Source organism: Mobula hypostoma, chromosome 18 (genome assembly GCF_963921235.1).
Source record: "Mobula hypostoma chromosome 18, sMobHyp1.1, whole genome shotgun sequence".
Taxonomy (NCBI): Eukaryota; Metazoa; Chordata; class Chondrichthyes; order Myliobatiformes; family Myliobatidae; genus Mobula; species Mobula hypostoma.
Genome location: NC_086114.1, coordinates 69,259,237 through 69,279,856, shown reverse-complemented (window position 1 = coordinate 69,279,856; position 20,620 = coordinate 69,259,237). Strand labels below are relative to the sequence as shown.

General features: G+C 44.1%; 1 protein-coding gene across 6 annotated transcripts in view; it reads right to left on the bottom strand.

The window, feature by feature from the left end:
* tjp1a (tight junction protein 1a) overlaps nt 1-20,620 on the bottom strand; it is a 210,311-nt gene that overhangs the window by 125,369 nt on the left and 64,322 nt on the right. For all 6 annotated transcript variants that reach the window (XM_063071083.1, XM_063071081.1, XM_063071082.1 and 3 more), the window contains exon 2: nt 3,873-3,929. In XM_063071083.1, coding sequence (XP_062927153.1) covers nt 3,873-3,920 — 48 coding nt within the window. In that variant the 5' untranslated portion in view covers nt 3,921-3,929. The remainder of the gene's footprint in view (nt 1-3,872; nt 3,930-20,620) is intronic.

Genomic DNA, 20,620 nt, shown 5'->3' with positions numbered 1-20,620 from the left:
GCAGTGGACGTTGTATATTTGGATTTCCAGAAGGCCTTTGACAAGGTGCCACATGAGGCTACTTAACAAGATAAGAGTCCATGAAATTACGGGAAAGTTACATACATGGATACAGCGCTGGCTGATTGGCAGGAAACGGAGAGTGGGAATAAAGGGATCCTATTCTGGTTGGCTGCCGGTCACCAGTGGTGTTCCACAGGGGTCCATGTTAGGGCCACTTCTTTTTACATTGTACATCAACGATTTGGATTATGGAATAGATGGCTTTGTGGCTAAGTTTGCTGACGATACGAAGATAGGTGGAGGGCCCAGTAGTGCTGAGGAAACAGAGAGTCTGCAGAGAGACTTGAATAGATTGGAAGAATGGGCAAAGAAGTGGCAAATGAAATAAAATGTTGGAAAGTGTATGGTTATGCACTTTGGCAGAAGAAATAAACGGGCAGACTATTATTTAGATGGGGAAAGAATTCAAAGTTCTGAGATGCAACAGGACTTGGGAGTCCTCGTACAGGATACCCTTAAGGTTAACCTCCAGGTTGAGTCGGTGGTGAAGAAGGTGAATGCAATGTTGGCATTCATTTCTAGAGGAATAGAGTATAGGAGCAGAGATGTGATGTTGAAGCTCTATAAGGCGCTGGTGAGACCTCACTTGGAGTACTGTGGGCAGTTTTGGTCTCCTTATTTAAGAAAGGATGTGCTGACGTTGGAGAGGGTACAGAGAAGACTCACTAGAATGATTCCGGGAATGAGAGGGTTAACATATGAGAAACGTTTGTACGCTCTTGGACTGTATTCCTTGGAGTTTAGAAGAATGAGGGGAGACCTCATAGAAACATTTCGAATGTTGAAAGGCATGGACAGAGTGGATGTGGCAAAGTTGTTTCCCATGATAGGGGAGTCTAGTACGAGAGGGCATGACTTAAGGATTGAAGGGCGCCCATTCAGAACAGAAATGCAAAGGAATTTTTTTAGTCAGAGGGTGGTGAATCTATGGAATTTGTTGCCACGGGCAGCAGTGGAGGCCAAGTCATTGGGTGTATTTAAGGCAGACATTGATAGGTATCTGAGTAGCCAGGGCATCAAAGGTTATGGTGAGAAGGCGGGGGAATGAGACTAAATGGGAGAATGGATCAGCTCATGATAAAATGGCGGAGCAGACTCGATGAGCCGAATAGCCGACTTCTGCTCCTTTGTCTTATGGTCCTACTTGTAAACTATCAGATGTGCCCTCAGCCTCTGCCACTCCAGAGGGGGAAAGAAAACAAGTTTGTCCAACCTCTCCATGGAGCACATGCACTCTAATCCAGGCAATATCCTGGTAAACCTCTTCTGCACCCTCTGCATTTGCCTACCTTACATCCTTTCTCTGAAAGGGTGATCAGAATTGAAAGCATTACGCCAGATGCTGCCCAACTAGAATTTTGTAAAATTGCAATATAACTTGCGATTCTGTCCCTCACCTTCATTTTTCTAAACTCCAGTGATTGAGTATGGGCCCAAAGTCATCAAATGTTCTTTATAAATTAACACTTTCACTCCTGGGGTCTTCCTCATGAACCTCCTCTGAACCCTTTCCAATGCTACCACATCCTAACTTAGAAATGCTCACAATACTCCAAATGTGGCCTGAACAATTCCTTACGGAGAATCAGCAATACATCATTGCTTTTATATTCAAACCCTCTTTAAATGAATGCCAACCTTACATTTGCCTTCCCTACTGATTCAACCTGCAAGTTAACCTTCAGGGAATCCTCCACAACGATTCCCAAGACACTTTGCAACTCCAATTTCTGAATTTGTTCTCAGGTTACATAATAGTCTACACCTTTACTCATTCTAACAAAGTCCATGACCATGCACTTCACTTCCCTGAACTGCATTCAATCTGCCACTTTTTGGATGATTTTCCTTATCTGTCCAAGTCCTTCTGAAGATTCCCTGTTTCCTCAACACTACCTGCCCACACTTTGTATCGTCTGCAAATTTGGACATAAAGTTTTCTTTTGTTCCTTAACCTACTTCTAAGCATGCAAGTCTGGAGGCTTAAACTTTGGCAGTCACATCCTTGTCTTTTATGCAACCGTATCTCTGAACCACTCGAAAATCCTTCTGTGCTCCGACCCCTGCTGTAAAATTAGCCATCACTGCCAAGTAAAACTAGCCATATCCCAATTTAGAATATGTACTCTAATTTTATCTTTGTCCTTTACCATAACTAGGCTAAATCGAAATGAATTGCAATCCCTACTACAAATACTTGTCAAACAACTCTCCTGTCATCTGTCTAGCTTCATACCATAAAACGTGAATGCGAAATGGCCCTCATCTCCTTTGGTTTGCGATGTACTAGGTAATAAAAATTCTTCTGAATGCAGTACAGATATTCCATGCCCTCTGCACATATTCCATACAAGTTAATATTCCAATTACTGAAATCCCCCATTATGCTTACTAGTGCAAAAGGACAAAGCGGCATTTTTATTCTTTGCTCTCTGGAGTGTTTGTTGGTCTATGGTGTATTCTCAACAATGACAGACCTGTCCGTCATTCAATCAAAGCTTCATTTGCTGACCTCTATAACAATTCACCTTGACGTGCAATTCTAAACATACATCGACACCCACACTTTTCTGTTCTACCTCAGCAAACAAGACTGAGGATGACTTTGTTCCAATGGGGTCTTGTGAATTCTGAGATCGCATAGTGGTGAGTGCAATGAATACAGGTGTCCCCCACTTTCCGAACGTTCTCTTTACGACATTTCGCTTTTACGAAAGACCTACATTAGTACCTGTTTTCGTTAACCGAAAGAGGATTTTCGCTTTTATGAAAAAAAAGATGCTTGCTTTAAACTTGTGTTTACCCCAAGAAAGAATACCATGACCATGAAGCCTTGCGCGGGCAGGTGTGTGCGCATGCGTGACGTGCAAATGTGTGTACGTGTGCATGCGTGATGTGCGTGTATGTGCAAATGCATGATGTGCACATGCCTGTACATGCCAAGCAACACACATCAAAGTTGCTGGTGAACGCAGCAGGCCAGGCAGCATCTATAGGAAGAGGCGCAGTCGACGTTTCAGGCCGAGACCTGACGTTAGTCCTGACGAAGGGTCTCGGCCTGAAACGTTGACTGCGCCTCTTCCTATAGATGCTGCCTGGCCTGCTGCGTTCACCAGCAACTTTGATGTGTGTTGCTTGAATTTCCAGCATCTGCAGAATTCCTGTTGTGTACATGCCAATTTTTTTTGACAAATCGATTTTGGCTCAAACTTCCCGATTCTGTTAAGTGAAACTACACTGTACATATATTATTTCTACTTTATATGGGCTGTGTATTTATCATATCATTCCTGCTTTTACTACATGTTAGTGTTATTTTAGGTTTTATGTGCTATTTAGTTTGATTTGGTAGGTTATTTTTTGGGCCTAGGAACGCTCAAAAAATTTTCCCATATAAATTAATGGTAATTGCTTCTTCGCTTTATGCCATTTTGGCTTATGAATGGTTTCATAGGAACGCTCTACATTCGGATAGCAGAGGAAACCTGTATTGGGCCAATGCAAGCTTGGAATTGAGAGTGGTGCTTTGAATGACTAAGTTTATGCAGGGGAGAATGCTGGAGGTCAGCCAGAAACGCTAAATGTTCTAGTCCACTGTATGGATTGGGTTTTCCCACGATAGACAAGCAAAGGCAAGAGCTGAATCTGAAGTTGGTGAAGCAGTAATGGAAATAGACAGGCACAAGCTCTTTGCAGGGTGAAGTTTAAAAATAAAATAATTCCTTTTGTGCTTTCCCACCACCGCACTCTGGATCTCTTTAACAGGAATCCTTAATAACCAAGACAATCAGGTGGAGCCAATGACTTACCCTGTGAAGTGTAACTGTCTGTTGTTCCCATATCACTGTCTCTTCCATGACTGTGTTCTAGAATAAAAGAGAACAGCGAAGGTTCAGTAAATTTCGACAGCTTCCATACATTCAGAAGTAGAAAATATATATAATCTAGCTCTATGTGCAATCAAAATTCCATCCTTGAAATTGGATTCTGGCTTGCAAAAAAATGCTACTTTATGAAATGACACACAAATATGGAGACAGAATTGCTGGACAAGTCCACTGCATAAAATTACCAAGGTTAGATGACTTAAAATAGAACAATTGTGAGCTATACAACTCTTGCACTCATTTCAAACGTCCGACTTTGCTTGATGGACATCCTCACTGCAGACATCCCACCTCTCCCGGAAGATCCGGGAGTGTCCCGCATATCGATAGTGGCTCCCTGACGCCTAGAATTTATATACAATATCCCGGAAATAGATTTTTTTGAGCAGGAGAGGGAGAGGGAGAGCGAGAGCGAGAATCCTGATTGGTCTCGCTTCGTGCTAAGAGTGGTCCCCAACAATGTGATTTGGCGATATGAAACGATATGAGTCATTTGCACCTTTCCTCATTCCCTGTCACGCACTGTTGAATTTTAATGCACGCAAGGTCATCAGTGACCCAAGACATGCAAAGGAATGGGTCCGTGACCCATTTGTGAATGTCCCCGGTGAATCATCCATGTCAGCGCAGGAAGAAGATCAACTCCTCGAGCTTGCAAATGACGACTGGCTGAAAAGTATATTTGACATAATATCTCTGCCAGCATTCCGGATCAAAGTCAAGTCTGAATATCCTGAGAAAGCCACGAAAGCATTGAAAACGTTGCTTCCATTTCCAACATCATATCGCTGCGAAGTGGAGTTTTCTGCAATGAATGCAACGAAAACTAAATTGCGGAATAGACTGGACATAAGGAACCCCCTTCGAGTATCGCTGTCTCTCATCACCCCTTGATAGGACCATGTTGTTGCAGGAAAACAAGCCCTGGGCTCCCACTGATGCAGCGATATTGGTGTGTTGCAATGATTTTATATGTTCATACGAGGAAAATATGTGCTATGTGTTTAATATCCAAACGTTACTTAAAATGTTATGATGCTATTGACTTATAAGTGACTTATAATTCAGTGGTCCCCACCCTCCAGGCCGCAAAGAATACAGCCAGAACGCACCTAGCACATCTTTAAGAAAAAAGTCGAAATAAACAAGCTAATTAATTAGGTAACATACATCAAAGTTGCTGGTGAACACAGCAGGCCAAGCAGCAGCTATAGGAAGAGGTGCAGTCAACATTTCAGGCCGAGACCCTTCGTCAGGACTAACTGAAGGAAGAGTGAGTAAGGGATTTGAAAGTTGGAGGGGGAGGGGGAGATCCAAAATGATAGGAGAAGACAGGAGGGGGAGGGATAGAGCCGAGAGCTGGACAGGTGATAGGCAAAAGGGGATACGAGAGGATCATGGGACAGGAGGTCCGGGAAGAAAGACGGGGGGGGGGTGACCCAGAGGATGGGCAAGAGGTATATTCAGAGGGACAGAGGGAGAAAAAGGAGAGTGAGAGAAAGAATGTGTGCATAAAAATGAGTAACAGATGGGGTACGAGGGGGAGGTGGGGCCTTAGCGGAAGTTAGAGAAGTCAATGTTCATGCCATCAGGTTGGAGGCTACCCAGACGGAATATAAGGTGTTGTTTCTCCAACCTGAGTGTGGCTTCATCTCCACAGTAGAGGAGGCCGTGGACAGACATGTCAGAATGGGAATGGGATGTGGAATTAAAATGCAGATTGCGTCGCCTCTGATCTGGGCCGACAGTTACATGCCGGGCGGCACCTAATCAATTAGCTTGCTTATTTCGGCTTTTTTCTTAAAGATGTGCTGGGTGCGTCCCGACTACCGCTGCATGCTTCGCAGCCCGGGGGTTTGGGACCACTGTTATAATTGACTTATCACTACATTCATGCGAGGAAAATATGCGCTGTGTGTTTAATATTAAATCCGTTAGATAAACCCTTTTAGAAATGAAATTGAGTGTATCAGCCACTTGCAAGTGACTTATAGTTGACTTATCACCTATATTCCATGGAGTTTAACACCCACTACCACACCCCACCCCCTCAGGTCGGTCGGTCCGCAAAAATATTGTCAATATTAAACCGGTGTGCGGTGCAAAAAAGGTTGGGGACCCCTGATTTAAACTAGCTGGCTGGCTGCCAAGGAGCTACTCTATTAATGTCCTACGTGATGAGGCCAAACTCCCTGTAGACTTGCTTAAAGTTGCAATAGAATAAACATGATAATACAAGTACATATTTTAATGTCACATTTGCTGCATATAACCAACTTGGTTTACAGATTAGACAAAATCACTAAACAAAGTATCACATACACTCTTGGAGGTCGATGGGGGGGGAGGGGGGGAGATATGGGGTTGTGGGGGGCAGGGGTGCTACCTCCCTGAAATGAATTTTTGTATGGTGGGACGTCTGTCACTGCGCAAACTTTACAAAATACCAAAATATAAAAGGAGATGAAATTTACATTTTCTCCTTTCCCTCAAAACTCTCCAAAATTCTGATAAACAGATCTCCCCAAATATTCAACTCCCCATCATTTCACCCACAGCCCTCAGAATGGATCAACAGCTTCCATCTCAAAATATGATGCATTTCCCTTCAGTAAAATTTCTTGCTTTTCATGCACTGGCCATTTCTCTTAGTTTCTCTTAGCTTCTCTCCCTCAAGTGTACACAATTCAATGGGAGTCTTGCAAGATCTTATCAACCTTTTACAGGCCTTGGAATACAATTGCATCCATACACAAAAGTCTTAAAAGTACCTGAGTGTCTGGATGTCAAGTGTTTTCTTAAAGATAGTAAAGATGCTGCACAGATGCAAAATCTCTCCTTCCCTTCTTCAAATATAAAATCATATTCAGCACAGATGAAACATGAGCAGAAATAAGGCATGGAAATGAGGAGGGAGACTTTGCCATGTGGCTCTACATATTGGACTAGACAAAGGAAATCAGTTTGTTATTTTCTCCTGAACCTTATGATTTTGCAGATAATCCACAACACAATAATAATCCTGGACACGAATCATTAAAGTGCAGCAGTTTCTAACAGTGATCGTATGATTTAGAAATATTCAAAGCACATGGCAAACCAATCATACTAATTAAAAAGTCTCCATGCATTAAAGTATTTTGCTCTTAACTGTCAATTTTATGTGTTTTGTTAAAAATGGTTTAATCTCAACGAATCAGGTCAGGAAACAATTTTATAAGAAATGCCAAAAATAAAAATAATCAGTCATGATTGAATGGTGGAGCAGACTGCATGGGGTTGAATGGATTAATTTTGCTCCTACATCTTATGGTCTAAAAGTGATCTTCAATCAATCCCAAACACAAGGCTTCAAAGAAACACTGACGTGAACTACATGTTATGATAGTCAATATATAGATGTGCTTGCAGAACTAAGAATGCAAGTGATCATGTGAAGTTACTGATGCAATTTAGGTAGCTGGAACACAGACATTGGTACAGGAGAAACCAAGTTCACCAAATGGTGAAAATAGTCAGAACAGGCTGTACCTTTGTATGAGAAAAAGTGAAGACTGTTTTCCCACATGCTATTTGATTTTAGATGTTAATCATTTCAGTCCCTGTGTGATATTACAAAACTGCCCGAGGCCCAAACCTTAACTGGCTGCTTCAAGAATATCTTCCTTCCTTCAAGTCAGACATTAGAATGCTTACATACTTAGATACTTTACTTTATTGTTGCCAAACAAATGACACTACAGCGTACAATCATCACAGCGATATTTGATTCTGCGCTTCGCAGTCCCTGGAGTACAAATCGATAGTAAATAGTGAAAATTTAAATTATAAATCATAAATAGAAAATAGAAAAGGGAAAGTAAGGTAGTGCAAAAAAACCGAGAGGCAGGTCCGGATATTTGGAGGGTATGGCCCAGATCCAGGTCAGGATCCGTTCAGCAGTCTTATCACAGTTGAAAAGAAGCTGTTCCCAAATCTGGCCATACGAGTCTTCAGGCTCCTGAGCCTTCTCCCAGAGGGAAGAGGGACGAAAAGTGTGTTGGCTGGGTGGGTCATGTCCTTGATTATCCTGGCAGCACTGCTCCGACAGCGTGCGGTGTAAAGTGAGTCCAAGGATGGAAGATTGGTTTGTGTGCTGTGCTGGGCCGTGTTCACGATCTTCTGCAGCTTCTTCCGGTCTTGGACAGGACAACTTCCGTACCAGGTTGTGATGCACTCTAGAAGAATGCTTTCTATGGTGCATCTATAAAAATTAGTGAGGGTTTTAGGGGACAGGCCAAATTTCTTTAGTTTTCTCAGGAAGTAAAGGCACTGGTGGGCCATCTTGGCAGTGGACTCTGCTTGGTTGGACCAAGTCAGGTCATTTGTGATATTGACCCCGAAGAACTTAAAGCTTTTGACCTGTTCCACTAGCGCGCCACCGATGTAAATGGGGTCCTGCGCTCCACTCCTCCTGAAGTCAACAACCAATTCCTTCGTCTTGCTGATGTTGAGGGATAGGTTATTGTCTTCGCACCATGCCAGCAGGTTTTTAATTTCCTCTCTGTACTCAAACTCATCATTACCCGAGATACGGCTTACAATTCTGGTGTCATCAGCAAACTTATATATTGAGCTTGATGGGAACTTGGCTACACAATCATGGGTGTACAGTGAGTACAGCAGGGGGCTGAGTACACAGCCTTGTGGGGCACCGGTACTCAGAGTGATTGTAGAGGAGAGTTTGTCCCCTATTTTTATAGCCCGGGTCCTGTCTGTGAAGAAGTTGAAAATCCAGCTGCAGATCTGAGTGCCAAGGCCCAGGTTCCGGAGCTTAGGAATCAGTTTATTTGGAATGATGGTATTAAAGGCAGAGCTGTAGTCAATTAAAAGGAGCCTTACGTATGCATCTTTATTCTCCAGGTGTTCTAAGGAGGAATGTAGGGCCTACCAGAGATGGCATCTGCCGTTGACCTGTTGCTCCGGTAGGCGAATTGCAAAGCGTCGAGGTTGACCGGTAGGCTGTGGTTGATGTGTGCCATAACCAATCTCTCGAAGCACTTCATAGCAATTGATGTCAGAGCCACAGGTCGATAGTCATTCAGGCATGCCACCTTGCTCTTCTTCAGCACTGGGATTATCATTGACTTCTTAAAACATGAGGGGATCTTAGACTGAAGCAAGGAGCAGTTGAAGATGTCAGCAAACACTCCAGCTAGCTCACTTGCACAGGCCCAGAGAACCCGTCCTGGGATGCCAACTGGGCCCATCACCTTCCTTGGATTTATCTTCAGGAAGGCCCTTCTAACATCCTCCTAGGTGACAATGAATCTCGATGCCACCAGGTCCGGTTCATCCGGAAGGAGCGGGACGCTCCTCTTCTGTTCGAATCTTGTGTAGAATACGTTAAGTTCGTCAGGAAGAGAAGCGCCACAGTTATTGATATGCCCAGCCTTTTCTTTGCGCCCAGTGATCTCATTTAGACCCTGCCATAGTCTACTGGCATCCCTTTGGTTAGCCTGGGCTTCCAACTTGGCTCAATATTGCCTCTTGGTGCCCTTAATGGTTTTCCAGAGTTCACACCTGGATTCCGTGTAGCAACTGGTATCCCCGGACCTAAAAGCCACAGCTCTAGCCTTCAAAAGGGACTTGACCTTATAATTCATCCAAGGTTTCTGGTTAGGGAATACCCGGATTATCTTGCGAGACACACAGTCCTCCGTGCATTTCCAGATAAAGTCAGTGACAGCTGAGGCATACTCATCGAGGTTAGCTGCCGAGTCCTTGAATACTAACCAGTCCACCGATTCAAAACAGTCACGGAGGATCTCCCCCATTTCCACCGTCCTACGTGACACTACTTTTGACACCGTGACCTTCCACTTCAGTTTCTGTTTGTAAGCCGGGAGGAGGAGTACGGCCTGAAGGTCCAATTTACCGAAGTGAGGTCGTGGGACGGAACTGTAGGCATCCTTGACTGCTGTTTAGCAGTGGTCAAGTATATTCGGGCCTCTAGTGGGGCAGGAGACATGTTGGTATAACTTTGGCAGCACCTTTCTGAGGTTGGCCTAGTTAAAGTCCCCGGCTATAATGAGCAAAGCCTCCGGATACCTGGTCTCAAGTTCACTGATGTTGGCATACAGTATGTTCAGAGCACACTCCACGTCCGCCCGGGGGGGGGGAATGTAGACCGCTGTCAGTATGACCGAGGTGAATTCCCGTGGCAGATAGTAGGGACGACACAGGTATTCCAGGTCCGGGCTGCAGGAGCTTGTCAGTGCCACTGTGTCCAAGCACCATGCAGTGTTGATCAGTAGGCAGACACCACCTCCCCTCATCTTGCCCGATGACGCCGTGCGGTCCATCTGATGGATCGAAAATCTCTCCGGTCGGATGGCACAGTCGGGGGTGGCAGGGGAGAGCCAGGTCTCGGTGAAACAGAATACACAGCAGTTCTGCATCTCCCTGCAGTAGGTGAGTCTCCCTTTAAGATCATCCACCTTGTTCTCTATGGCTTGCAAATGAGCTAGTAGGATGGTGGGCATAGGGACCCTGAAGCCTCTCAGCTTCAATCTGACCAGCAGCCTTGCTCTTTTCCCACACTTCCTCGGTAAATAGTGCATCTTTCCAGGTTTTTATTGATGCAGTGTTGTTGGCAGCTCTTTGAGGTTGGTGGACGCATCCCACGGGGATCGATCAGCGGGTTGCATCATCGGGCGCTCTGGGTCGGGCTGAGTGACGGGGGAGGCTCTGCTGCCACTTCCAGCTGCCAGGGGCCCGGGCTGTCGATTGGGACCGGCCCCGAAGCTGACACTTAATCCCGGATGGCCGGGCTCCTGGCTGAAACAAGTCCGTGAGCTGAGTCACGGTTGCAGAGGTCTCTGCTCCAGCCGAGCCTCAGGCTTGATTTCTGAGGTCGGCGGCAGAGGCCTCACTTTCAGCAGCTGTGGTTGGCCACCAATGAGGCTTTATGGTGGTCGTTCCGGGGAAGCGTCTAGGGCACCTTGAGGTCTCCGACGTCACTTTTGTGTGGTCATCTGCTCGGGAGAGGTTCTGGTCAGAATGGGCCGCGTCTCCAAGCACTCCGGCATGGTAGCAGGCCACGGGTCTCCGGGAACGTGGTGAGCCTTGGAACAGGCCTCGCTTGTCGGTTCCAGGAGCAGTCCGGAGTTGAAGAAGCATGTTTTTTTAATAAATTGCCAGATATCGTCGCCATCTTGACTGGAAAAAAAAAGCTTATTGCACACAATGTTCAATTTCATTTACACTCTCTACTGCGGAGAATTGAAACAGTCCATTTCTGTATGGACCTAAGTGGATTTCAACATTGGCCTCTGTATGATATGGAAGTAATGCTCACACAAGGGTCAACCATGGCCATAAACCAGCATAACATGTATTATGTGAGCCAGATTCAGCTGGTGGGGTCAATGTAAACAATGGAGGCAGAATTTAAAAATGGTTCAAATATTAACCAAGTACATCTGCTTTCTAATTCAACAAGTAATACCTGCGAGATATTAACATGAAAATATACAACTTAAGCAGCAGTAAGATCCACACTAAACCACAGAAGTCTTGCAAGTGACTGAAGAGTCAGTGGCAGAGCACTTTTAGGACCCATGATCACAATTATATCAGTTTTAACATAGTTTGGAAAGAGAGAGGACTAGTCCACAAGTTAAAGTACTAAATTAAGGTAGGATTAATTTTCATGGCACGAGACAGGAATTTGCTTTATCCAAGGCAGGAGAATCAAAAACCTAAAGGGCACAGATTAACCATAAGACATAGGAGCATAGTTAGGCCATCTGGCTCACCAAGTCTGCTCTACCATTCAATTATGGCTGATCCTTTTTTTGCCCCCCATCTTCAGCCCCACTCCTCAGTCTTCTCCCCATAACCTTTGATGTTCTGTCCAGTCAAGAACCTATTAAACTCTGCCTTAAGTACACCCAACGACCTGGCCTCTGCAGCTGGCTGTGGTACAAATTTCAAAAATTCACCACCATCAGGCTAAAGAGATTTCTCACCATCTCTATTCTAAATGGATGCCCCTCTATCCTGAGGCTGTGTCCTCTTGTTCCAGATTCTATCACCATGGAATCCTTTCCATATCTACTCTGACTAGGTCTTTCAACATTCGAAATATTTCAATGAGATTCTGCCCCCCCATCCTTCTAAATTCCACTGAGTACAGACCCAGAGCTATCAAACATTACTCATATGATAACCCTTTCATTCCCAGAATCATCCTTGTGAAACTCCTCTGAATCCTCTCCAATGCAAACACATCTTTTGTTAAATGAGTTCAAAACCATTCACAATACTGAAGGTGAGGCCTCACCAGTGCATTACAAAGCCTCAGCATCACATCCCCGCTCTCATGTTCCAGACCTCTTGAAATGAATGCCAACATTGAATGCGTCTTCCTCACCACCAACTCTACCTGCAAGTTAACCTTTAGGGTTTTCTGTACAAGGGCTCCCAAGACCCTTTGCATCTCAGATGTTTGGAATTTCTCCCCATTTAGCAACTAGTCTGCACATTTATTTTTACTACCAAAGTGCAAGACCATGCATTTTCCAACATTGTATTTCATTTGCCACTCTCTTGCCCATTCTCCTAATCTAAGTGAAAGTGGAAATAATTATCTCCTCCCACAGAAGGTGGTAGGTATATGAAATACGCTGCCAGACAGATATAATTACACCATCAAGAAGACATATGAACAGATGCATGGGCAGTAAAAGCTTAGCGATATGTTAGGCGCTATGGTAGTGGAGCGGTTTTTCTGATGCTATTATAGCTCGAGCGTTTTGGAGGTTAGAGCTCAATTTTGGCAACGTTCTGTAAGGAGTCTTTATGTCCTTCTGACAGAATGTGTGATTTCCTCCCTCAGTCCAAAGGCATAGTGGGTAGGTTAATTGGTCATTTAAATTATACCATGATTAGGTTAGGGTTAATCGGGGATGCTGGGACGGTGTTGCGTGAAAGGCCGGAAGGGCCCACTCCATGTTGTACTACTAATCAAGTAAAAAATAATAAAATAAATGGGACTAGCTTGTTCATCCGCAATGAGCTGGACCAAAGAGCCTGCTTCCATGCTGTTTAACTCCAACTATGAACATCAGTGATGCCTTGCAATATCTACTAACAAGTTGATTTTGGGTCAACTTGCCTTTGATCTGAAGCACCCAAGCTCTCTGGGGACCAGCCTTTCGCGTAGGGATGAACCAATTAGTCTTACTGGCTCCAATTCAATTCTATAGACAGCACCTTAAAAACTGCATTCATTGCAGGTAGTGTGGGAGATTTATTACCTTCAACTTCCATTAGTTTTTATATTTCTTTTATGCTTTTTCATTTACTCTTGACTCACAGTCATCCACTATTTCTGGTTTTGTTTTTGAATCCAAGCAGTCAGGTGAAACATAGCTTCACGCCTTCTCTGCCATTTTCTTGTTCCCAATTTCTTCTGTTTTAGTTTTAACAATGAAAATTTCAGCAACACTTTACAAATAAACCCAAAGCTGTAATAGTGCACTCAGGGGTACGAACAACTTTTGTAAAGTACCTAAAGACTACTTGGTTTGCTTAATATTCAGATTTTGTTTTAGTTTTTCTCAAGTTTGTGACAGCCTGTGAAAGCTACAGGAACAGTGATCAGAAATCAGCAAAAACTTTGACAGATTTGGTTCTTAATTCTCATCTCCTGTAACCATACACAACTTCTGTCAATCTTCAGCCAACAACACAAAATATTCCCAGTGTTATCTGTGTACTTTTCCCAACATACCATAACCCTTAGTCTACCCACTGACAGCAGACGTAGATTTAATTACTGTTTTGCACTGAGCTAACTGGGACAGTAGTTACTGCGCCTTGGAAGTGAAATGCCAACGATCCTTCGTAATGATTATACAGCAACTTGTCTGTAGCAACATCACTGTCATAAAACAAGAATGGGCCTTAGACAGAGACTGTTTGATCAGATCATACACAAATAATGACCAGCTTGCCAAGAAATCAGTCCTTGTGGAATCATGCCCAAGCGAGACAACACTGTCAGCAGCACAGCTCACAACCAACAAGGAATGCAATGAGTACTTTCAGCTTTCTAAGCAGACACACAGACACACCAGAATAATTGATGTTTAAAAGTCTTTATGAAAGATAATTTTCAATGCTGATCATTCATTGTGCATCCATTAGAAATACAATCAATATTATTCACCCGGGACACTTTTTTTTATATATATTTTTAGCAAAAATGACAGAGCAAATATAAGCTACAATTCCACATCTGTCTCCTCAATAGCCCAACCAGGCGAAAGTCACAAGTTATCTGGGAAGTAGTGCTCTGCGTTCCGTCCTGAAAAGATTCTCCCTGCAGAGATTTATTGCATCTCTATTTTCCTTGAAGCAAGTCGTGCATGTGGGGTGCAGGTTGACAATCACAGTGCAATTCAAGTAAACAAGTTCAAACTAAATCTATTATCAAAGTGCATACATGTCATCGTATACGGCCTACAGATTCCTTTCTTATAACCATATAACAATTACAGCACAGAAACAGGCCATGTCGGCCCTTCTAGTCCGTGCCGAACGCTTACTCTCACCTAGTCCCACCGATCTAAATAATTCTTATGGGCACACTCAGTAAATCCATAGGATAATAACCATAACAGTATCAATGAAGGACTGCATCAACTAGGGCATTCAGTGTGCAAAAGACAATTGTGCAAATACAAAAAGAAAGAAAGAAGAATAATAAATAACTAAGTAATAAATATCAAGAACATGAGATGAAGAGTCCTTGAAAGTGAGTCCATTGGTGGTGAGAACAGTTCAGTGATGGGACAAGTGATGTTGAGTGAAATTATCCACTTTGGCTGAAGAGCCTGAAGATTGAGGGGTAAAAACTGTTCCCAAACCTGGTGGATCTGAGGCTTCTGTACCTTCTTCCTGATAGCAGCAGAAAGAAGAGAATATGACCTGGGTAGAGGGGTCCCTGATGATGGATGCTGCTTTCCTCCAACAGTATTTTGTATAAGTGTGCTCAATGGCAGGGAGGGTGCTACCCGTAATGGACTGCGCCATCTCAACTACATTTTGTAGGATCTGCTGTTCAAGAGCATTGGTGTTTCTAAACCAAGCTATGACAACCAATGCACTCTCCACTATACATTCTCAAAGTTTGTCGAAGTTTTAGATTTCATGCCAAATCTTCACCATCTCCAAAGAAAGGAGGGGTACGGCTGTAATTTCTTCATAATTGCACTGACATGCCCAAGACAGGTCCTCTGGAATATTAACACCAAGGAATTTCAAGTTGCTGACCCTCTCCACCTCTGATCCTCTGATGAGGACTGGCTCATGAACTTCTGGTTTCCTTTTCCTGAAGTCAATAATCAGCTCCTCGGCTTTGTTGACATTGAATGAGAGATGGTTGTTTTGGCACCATTCAGCCAGATTTTCAATCTCCCTCCTACATGCTGATATGTCATCACCTTTTATTCGGCCTACGACAGTGGTGTCACCAGCAAACTTAGATACTGCATTGGAACTGTGCTTTACTGCACAGTCTTAAGTGTAAAACGAGTAGAGCAGGGGGCTAAGCACACAGTCTTCTGATGTACCTGTGCTAATGGAAATTGTGGCAGTTGTTGCTAATCTGAACTGACTGGGATCTGCAAGTGAGGAAATCGAGGATCCAATTGCTCCGGAAGTACTGAGGCCAAGGTACTGAAGCTTATTGATTCGGTTTAAAGAGATAATCGTATTGAATGTTGAGCCACAGTCAAAACGGAGTATACTGATGTTCGCATCTTTGCTGACCAGATGTTCCAGGGTTGAGTGAAAAGCCTGCCATGTATTTGTTGCTCTAGTAGGCAAATCGGTAATTATTTAAATTACATCTCAACACAAGGATTTATTTGCAACAATACAGGGTTTGCGCTAATTGTAATACCAACCCCCCACCCAGCATTTGAAAGCTTCAGTTGTTACATTTCTGACTGACTCGTTTGATCGAAGACAAACTTCGTCACAAATTAGTGGAGTCAGACAGATTAGTACACAGATTTAAATTTTATAAACATCCCTGATCAACACTGCCAGTCTGCATCCTTGGACATCAAGGGACAGATGGAGCAGCACACTGCATAAACAGGATTTTAAAGTAATTACCAACATCTCAAGATATCACTAAGGAAAGCAAGCCAACACAGCAAAAAGTCATGTCCTCCAAAAAACCTCGCGTTAGATTCCAGATAGACCATGTTATGGGAGAACCACTCCCAGTAAAGACCGGACTCAGGATTTAATATTTTGAGCAATAAACAGCATCACGAATAAACTCTTCTTGGGCTTCCATCAGGGATGATGCCAAGGCACATTTAGTCCAGTGGTATATATACCCCTGTAGTCCTCAACCAATCAGATTTCCACTATCCCACCTTGCTTACAATCAAATTCCAGTTGTAACCTACGAGACCTTCATCTGTGTTAAAATTATTTCAATTGCTTCCTTCGCCAGGCATTCCCAAAAGCCTTCGTGCTGCACAGTAGTTTTGTACGATTTCTCAAGGTAACCCAGTCGGATACGCCTCCTATGCTTCCTTGATGCAGGCTTCCACCGTGCACCCTGTCTAACCAATACATGCTGCTCTGCATTCACAGGGAATCCTGTAACCACCAGCGACCCTGAGTCCTAGGTCATCTTTGACCTGCAGAAACTGGGATTTGAGCTTCCTTATGGGGTTCTAAATGATATTCATCCGGTATATCTTCAGGATCCTGGTGATCCTTCGAGAAACCATGGAAAAATAGGGAAGACAGGTCATAGCGATGGGTTCCCCCTTGTCGTTGGGTTTCCTGGTTTTTCTATCTGCCTTTTTAAGGGCAGACTGATTTCCTTCGCCTAGTAGCCAATCTGTAGGAAAATCATGCACAATCACCTTATTTCTTTGGGGAGACTATCAGGGTCTGAAATAGTTTTCGCATCGTTAACCAAAGTAGAAAGAACTGCTCCAGCAAGGAGGCATGATGGTGACTTATCATTGAGGTACAAATCCGTGTGAGTGGATTTCCAATGGATGCCATGCCCGAGGTTACCATCTGGTTTCCATCATATTCGAATATACAGGCACAGGAAGCAACCATTCTTCTCCTTCTCCATTGTAAATTGAATGTTTGGATGTATGCTGTTCAGATGATCATGGAACCATTAGAGTGCCTGAAGTCTATGAGGCCACACTACAAAGGTATAACGATATATCTGAAGCATTAGGGTGATTAGCTCAGCATACTTCCCACAAAGACGTCCATGTAGAAATTAGCAATAGCAGGCAACAAGGGTAATCCCATTGCCACTCCATCTGTTTGTTCGTATTAGTTCCCCTTACAGAGGAAGTATGTGGATACGTGCTCAAGAAGGCCCTTATCAAACCTTGACTATGGGAGGACCAAGGTGCCCTTAATGGGAACTCTCATGAACAGGAATCCCGCGTCAAAACTGACCATTATGTCCTCCAGGGTCAGCTAGATGTTATTTGCCTCCCAGGTGCCAGGGTGCTGGATGTTTCTGATCGCGTCCACGATATCTTCAAGTGGGAAGGAGAACAGACAGAAGTCGTGGTCCATAGTGGTACTAACGACATAGGTAGGAAAAGGGAGGAGGTCCTGAAGGAAGTTGAGAAGCAGGACTACAAAGGTAGCAAACTCAGATTACTGTCTGTGCCACATGACAGTGAGTAGAGGAATAGAATGAGGTGGAGAATAAATGCGTGGCTGAGGGATTGGAGCAGGGGGTAGAGATTCGGATTTCTGGATCATTGGGACCTCTTCTGGGGCAGGTGTGACCTGTACAGGTTGCACTTGAATCTGAAGAGGACCAATATCCTGCCGGGACGGTTTGCAAAGGCTACTGGGGAGAGTTTAAACTAGAATTGCTGGGGACTGGGAACCGAACTAAAGTGATGGAGGAAAGGGAGGATAGGCAGGTGATAGAGAAGGGACGCACTTAGACCGATGGTATGAGATGAGTCTATTTTAATGCAAGGAGTGTTATGAATAAAGTGGATGAGCTTAAGAGTGTGGATCAGCACTTGGAGATATGATGTTGTGGGCATTACAGAGACTTGGATGGTGTAGAGGCAAAATGGCTACTTCAAGTGCCAGGCTTTAGATGCTTCAGAAAGGACAGGGAGGGAGGCAAAAGAGGCGGAGGCGAGGCACTGTTGATCAGAGAAAGGAGGAAGTCATGGAAGGGTTGTCTATAGAGTCTCTGTGCATGGAAGTTAGGAAAGGGAAGGGGTCAATAACTCAACTGAGTGTTTTTTTAATATATAAACCACCCAATAGTAACAGGGACGTAGAGGAGCAGATAGGGAGATAGATTCTGGAAAGGAGTAATAATAACAGAGTTGTTGTGATAGGAGATTTTAATTTCCCAAATATTGATTGGCATCTCCCTAGAGTGAGGGATTTAGATGCGGTAGAGTTTGTTAGGTGTGTTCAGCAAGGTTTCTTGACACAATATGTAGATAAGCCTACAAGAGGAGAGGCTGTACTTGATCTGGTATTGGGAAATGAACCTGGTCAGGTGTTAGAGGTTTCTCAGTGGGAGAGCATTTTGGAGATAGTGATCACAGTTCCCTCTCCTTTACCACAGCATTGGAGGGGTATAGGAACAGACAAGTTGGGGAAACGTTTAATAGGAGTAAGGGGAAATACAAGACTATCAGGCAGGAACTTGAAAGAATAAACTGCAAACAGATATTCTCAGGGAAACATACAGATGAAATGTGGCAAACATTCAGGGGATATTTGCATGGGGTTCTGAGTAGGTACTTTCCAATGAGACATGGAAAGGAAGGTAGGGTACAAGATCTGTGGTGTACACAGGCTGTGTAAATCTTGTCAAGAAGAAGAGCTTACGAAAGGTTCAAAAAACTAGGTAATAATATGAATCTAGAAGATCGTAAGGCTAGCAGGAAGGAGCTTAAGAAGAAAATTAGGAGAGCCAGAAGGGGCCATGAGAAGGCCTTGGTGGGCAGGATTAAGGAAAACCCCAAGGCAGTCTACAAGTATGTGAAGAGCAAGAGGATAAGATGTGAAAGAATAGGACCAATCAAATGTGACAGTAGAAATGTATGTACGGAACCGGAGGAGATGGCAGAGGTACATAATGACTGTCTTGCTTCAGTATTCACTACGGAAAAGGATCTTAGCAATTGTAGGGATGACTTGCAGTGGACTGAAAAGCATGAGAATGCAAATATTAAGGAAGAGGATGCACTGGAGCTTTTGGAAAGCATCAAGTTGGCACCAGGACTGGACGGGATGTACCCCCAGGCTACTGTGGGAAGCGAGGGAGGAGACTACTGAGCCTCTGGCGATGATCTTTGCATCATCAATGAGGACAGGAGAGGTTTCGGAGGATTGGAGGGTTGTGGATGTTGTTCCCTTATTCAAGAAAGAGAGTAGGGATCGCCCAGGAAATTACAGGCCAGTGAGTCTTACTTCAGTGGTTGGTAAGTTGATGGAGAAGATCCTGAGAGGCAGGATTTATGAACATTTGGAGAGACATAATATGATTAGGAATAGTCAGCATGGCTTTGTCAAAGGCAGGTCGTGCCTTACAAGCCTGATTGAATTTTTTAAGGATGTGACTGAACACATTGATGAAGGTAGAGCCGTAGATGTAATGTATATGGATTTCAGCATGGCATTTGATAAGGTACCTCATGCAAGGCTTATTGAGAAAGTAAAGAGGCATGGGATCCAAAGGGACATTGCTTTGTGGACCTAGAACTGGCTTGCCCCACAGAAGGCAAAGAGCGGTTGCAGACGGATCATATTCTGCATGGAAGCTGGTGACCAGTGGTGTGCCTCAGGGATCTGTTCTGGGGCCCCTACTCTGAGATTTTTATAAATGACCTGGATGAGGAAGTGGAGGGATGGGTTAGTAAATTTGCTGATGACGCAAAGGTTGGGGTTGTTGTGGATAATGTGGAGGGCTGTCAGAGTTTACAGTGGGACATTGATAGAATGCAAAACTGGGCTGAGAAGTGGAAGACGGAGTTTAACCCAGATAAGTGTGAGGTGGTTCATTTTGGTGGGTCAAATATGATGGCAGAATATAGCATGTTTAGACTCATGGCAGTGTGGAGGATCAGAGGGACTTTGGGGTCTGAGTCCAAAGGACACTCAAAGCTGCTATGCAGGTTGACCCTGTGGCTAAGAAGGCATACGATGCATTGGCCTTCATCAATCGTGGGATTAAGTTTAAGAGCTGAGAGGTAACGTTGCAGCTATATAGGACCCTGGTCAGACCCCACTTGGAGTACTGTCCTCAGTTCTGGTCGCCTCACTACAGGAAGGACGTGGAAACCATAGGAAGGGTGCAGAGGAGATTTACAAGGATGTTTCCTGGATTGGGGAGCATACCATATGAGAATATGTTGAGTGAACTCGGCCTTTTCTCTTTGGAGCGACGGAAGATGAGAGGTGACCTGATAGAGGTGTATAAGATGTTGAGAGGCATTGATCGCGTGAATCGTCAGAGGCCTTTTCCCAGGGCTGAAATGGCTAGCATGAGAGGGCACAGTTTTAAAGTGCTTGGAAGTAGGAGATGTCCGGGGTAAGTTGTTGTTGTTGCTGCTGCTGCTGCTGCTTTTTTTTTT